Source organism: Sus scrofa, chromosome 1 (assembly GCF_054392235.1).
Source record: "Sus scrofa isolate SSC_HxYL_T2T_F1_AM1 chromosome 1, Sscrofa_HxYL_maternal_Yorkshire_Landrace_v2.0, whole genome shotgun sequence".
NCBI lineage: Eukaryota > Metazoa > Chordata > Mammalia > Artiodactyla > Suidae > Sus > Sus scrofa.
In genome coordinates, this window is record NC_139383.1 from 57895404 (window position 1) to 57899363 (window position 3960).

A 3960-nucleotide genomic window follows, 5' to 3' on the forward strand; every position below is an offset into this window, starting at 1 on the left:
GGCATCTGCAAAGAGCAATAGTTTTACTTCTTCCTTTCCAATTTGGATTCCTTTTATTCCGTTTTATTCTCTGATTGCTGCTGCTAGGACTTCCAAAACTATTTCGAATAGTAGTGATGAGAGCAGACATCCTTGTGTTGTTCCCAATCTCAGCAGGAATTCTTTTAGCTTTTCACCATTGAGAATGATGTTAGCTCTGGGTTTGTAATATATGGCCTTTATTATGTTGAGATAGGTTCCCTCCATGCCCACTTTCTGGAGGGTTTTTATCAGAAATGGGTGTTAGATTTTGTCAAAAGCTTTTTCTGCATCTGTTGAGAGGATCATATGGTTTTCATTCTTTAGTTTGTTAATGTGGTGTATCACACTGATTTATGGATATTGAAAAATCTTTGCATCTCTGGGATAAATCCCACTTGATCATGATGTACAATTCTTTTAATGTATTGTTGGATTTGATTTGCTAGTATTTTGTTGAGGATTTTTGTATCTATATTCATCAGTGAAATTGGCCTGTAATTTTCTCTTTTTTTTGGTGGTATCTTTGTCTGGTTTTGGTATCAGGGTGATGGTGGTCTACTTTGTTTTCCTGTTGATGATTTCCCCAGTGATAGTCAAAGAACTGAGTTTTAAAAAGAAGACAATCCAATCCACTATCATTTATTGATGCCTTTGTGTGCCAAGACCAAAATGCAATAGAAAGTGTCTCTATCTGCAAAGGGAGTACCTTTTTCAGGGAGGGGAATATAAGACACAACTATCACAAAACTTATTTTAGGCACAGTGCCAAGTGAGTGGTATAAATACTGGTGTTGTATGGTTCAGTGAGTTCCATTAGTGTTGTATGGGAAAAATCACTGATTTGGGATAGCTAGGGGAAACTTCCAGGAGGAGTTGAGACTTAGTTAAGATCATATAGGATGCATGGTAAATATATGTTAGAAAAGTGAGCAAAATTGTAGAATGGAGTACATTGTACAACTGTGGATGGCCAATGAGTATCTTAGAATGACAGTTGACTGTGTGGAAAAGAATAGGAAAGAAATTGGGTCAGATTGGGAAAGGTTTTTAGTGGTTTTTTTCAAAACATATTCTTTAGAAATGTCCTGTTTCAGCAAGCATGGGCCAAAAATATTCAGACTGGGAAATCCTTCATAGTTTTATTGGCATGAAGAAAGACGCTGTATTGGTGAGCCTCTGTCTTTATATATATTACATCCATGAGTACTGTTAACCTCAATGTTTTCTGTATATTTCAGATAGTTGTCTCTTACCATGGGGGATTGGAATTTATTGGGTGGTGTCCTAGAAGAAGTTCACTCCCATTCCACCATTGTGGGGAAAATCTGGCTGACCATCCTCTTCATTTTCCGAATGCTGATTCTTGGTGTGGCTGCTGAAGATGTCTGGGATGATGAACAGTCAGCATTTGCCTGCAACACCCAGCAGCCAGGCTGCAACACCGTCTGTTATGATGATGCTTTCCCTATCTCTTTGATCAGGTTCTGGGTTTTACAGATCATCTTTGTGTCTTCTCCCTCTCTGGTGTATATGGGCCATGCACTTTATAGACTCAGGGCCTTTGAAAAGGAGAGGCAGAGGAAAAAGTCACAGCTTAGAGCCCAGATGGAGAATCCAGAGCTTGAATTGGAGGAGCAACAAAGGCTAGATAGAGAACTGAGGAAGTTAGAGGAACAGAAGAGGATCCAAAAAGTCCCTCTGAAAGGATGTCTGCTGCGTACTTATGTTTTACACATCTTGACCAGATCTGTGCTGGAAGTGGGGTTCATGATAGGCCAATATCTTCTTTATGGGTTTCAAATGCACCCTCTTTACAAATGCATTCAACCTCCTTGCCCTAACACAGTGGATTGCTTTGTATCCAGGCCCACAGAGAAGACCATTTTCATGCTCTTTATGCACAGCATTGCAGCCATCTCTTTGTTCCTCAGTGTACTGGAAATATTTCATCTGGGGATCAGGAAAATCATGAGGGCGCTTTATGACAAATCCAGCAGCAAGGGCATTGAGGATGAAAGGGGACCTCCATTCCATTTGAAAAAATATTCAGTGGCCCAGCAGTGTATGATTTCCCCTCCCTTCCCTGAAAGAATCTCTCTACTTCAAGCCAACAATCAACAGCAGGTCATCCAAGTCAATGTGCCAAAGTCTAAAACCACGTGGCAACCCCCACAACCCAGGCAATTTGAAGTAGACCCTTGCTTCAGTAAAAAAGACTGGGCTGAGAAGGATCAGCACAGCGGACAGCTCCATGTCCACAGCCCGTGTCCCTGGGAGGGTGGTGCTAGAATTCAGCACTCAGGACAGCAACCAGACCATTCGTCCCTTGGCTTGCAGAATCCAACGTCCCAGTCCTGGCTAGGTACAACAATGGCTTCTAGGCATTGTCTGTCCCATACAACAGGGCCCTGGGAGCGGCCCCAGGACCTGAAACCCTCAGGGGAGCCTCTCACAGACTTACACAGTCATTGCAGAGACAGCAATGGCAGCAGGAGAGAGAGCAGAGTCCAGACAGACAGATCTTGCCTGGGCAGTCGCAAGGCCAGCTTTCTGTCAAGATTGCTCTCTGAAAAGGGACAGCTGTACAGTGACTCAGGGAGCTCCAGTTCTCGAAATAGCTCTTGTTTGGGCTTTCCACACAGAGAAGCCAGCCCCTCACTTCTGCCTTCAGCCTCTGGGCGTAGAACATCAATGGTAAGTAGAGACAGCCTGAGTGATCGTGGAGCTTTCACAAGAGGTGTTACACTCTGGTCACTTCTTAGCCTTCTCTTTCCTCTTTCTTTGTGTGTATATGTGTGTGCTGAGAGAGAGGGAGAGAAGGAAAGAGAGGTTAATTTATGAAGAGTTAAATCCATTTATTCACTATATTTGGTTAAATTTAATTCATAAAATAAACTTATTGAATACTTTATATGAACTAGTCTTATACTTTCTGGGTGTATAAATGAATAAAATACCACCTCTGCCATCAAAAGTGTTCAGAATTTCAGAGTTCCCGTTGTGGTGCAGTGGAAACAAATCCGACTAGGAAGCATAAGGTTTCGGGTTTGATTCCTGGCCTTGCTCAGAGAGTTAAGGATCCAGCGTTGCTGTGAGCTGTGGTGTAGGTCACAGATGTATCTTGAATCTGGTGTTGCTGTGGCTCTGGCGTAGGCCAGTGGCTACAGCTCCGATTTGACCTCTAGCCTGGGAACCTCAATATGCCATGAGTGTGGCCCTAAAAAGCAAAAAAAAAAAAAAAAAAAAAAAAGAATTGAGTAATCTACCATTTTAGAATAATCTGAATGAAATTAAGAGTCCTATAAGAACGTCAGCCACGAATCATTTTACAAACCATGTATTCCTTCTCTTGGAAGTATAAATGAAGGTATTTATAAAGCACAAAGAATATAATGAAACATGAGAAACAGTGTATATACATAGTAGTGAAAGACAACATATTGCTAAAGGATAGGTCATTATTGACTAAATGTTACATTATTTATTGACTAGAGTCCCTTAGGCTGACAGCTGTAGCTTTGTTAGATCCCCTAGCCTGGGAACCTCCATATGCCATAGGTGCGGCCCTAAAAAGAAAAAAATAAAGGGCTCAGAGTTTGGATGGGAATTAGGTAAACATGTAAATGTGGTCAAGAGGGCAGAGGAGGGAGATGGATGGGTCAGGAAAAACTTTATAGTTGAAGTTACTTTTGAGCTGCGTGTTGAAAGATGTGAGTTTCTCCAGACCTGGGAGAACTGGGGTACATGGAAGAAGCCATCCCAGTAGGAGGAGAGCACAGACAGAGGCTGAGGGATACGAAATAGCAGGGCCGTCTGGGGAGCTGTGTGTGTCTGGAGCACAGGGTAGTAGGAGGGTTTCAGGGAGAAGGAAGGCTGGAGGAGGGGACATGGGGACCTTGCAGGAGAACTCCCAGAGGATGTGCAACAGAGTAGTGACTG

The 3960-nt window shown here is 42.6% G+C and overlaps 1 protein-coding gene across 1 annotated transcript; it reads left to right on the top strand.

Moving 5' to 3' along the window:
- The first annotated feature begins 1275 nt into the window (after nucleotides 1-1275).
- On the top strand, nucleotides 1276-2931 carry GJA10 (gap junction protein alpha 10). The gene has a single exon (NM_001258350.1). The coding sequence runs from the start codon at nucleotides 1276-1278 to the stop codon at nucleotides 2860-2862; it is 1587 nt and encodes a 528-aa protein (NP_001245279.1). The 3' UTR covers nucleotides 2863-2931.
- Nucleotides 2932-3960: the final 1029 nt, after the last annotated feature.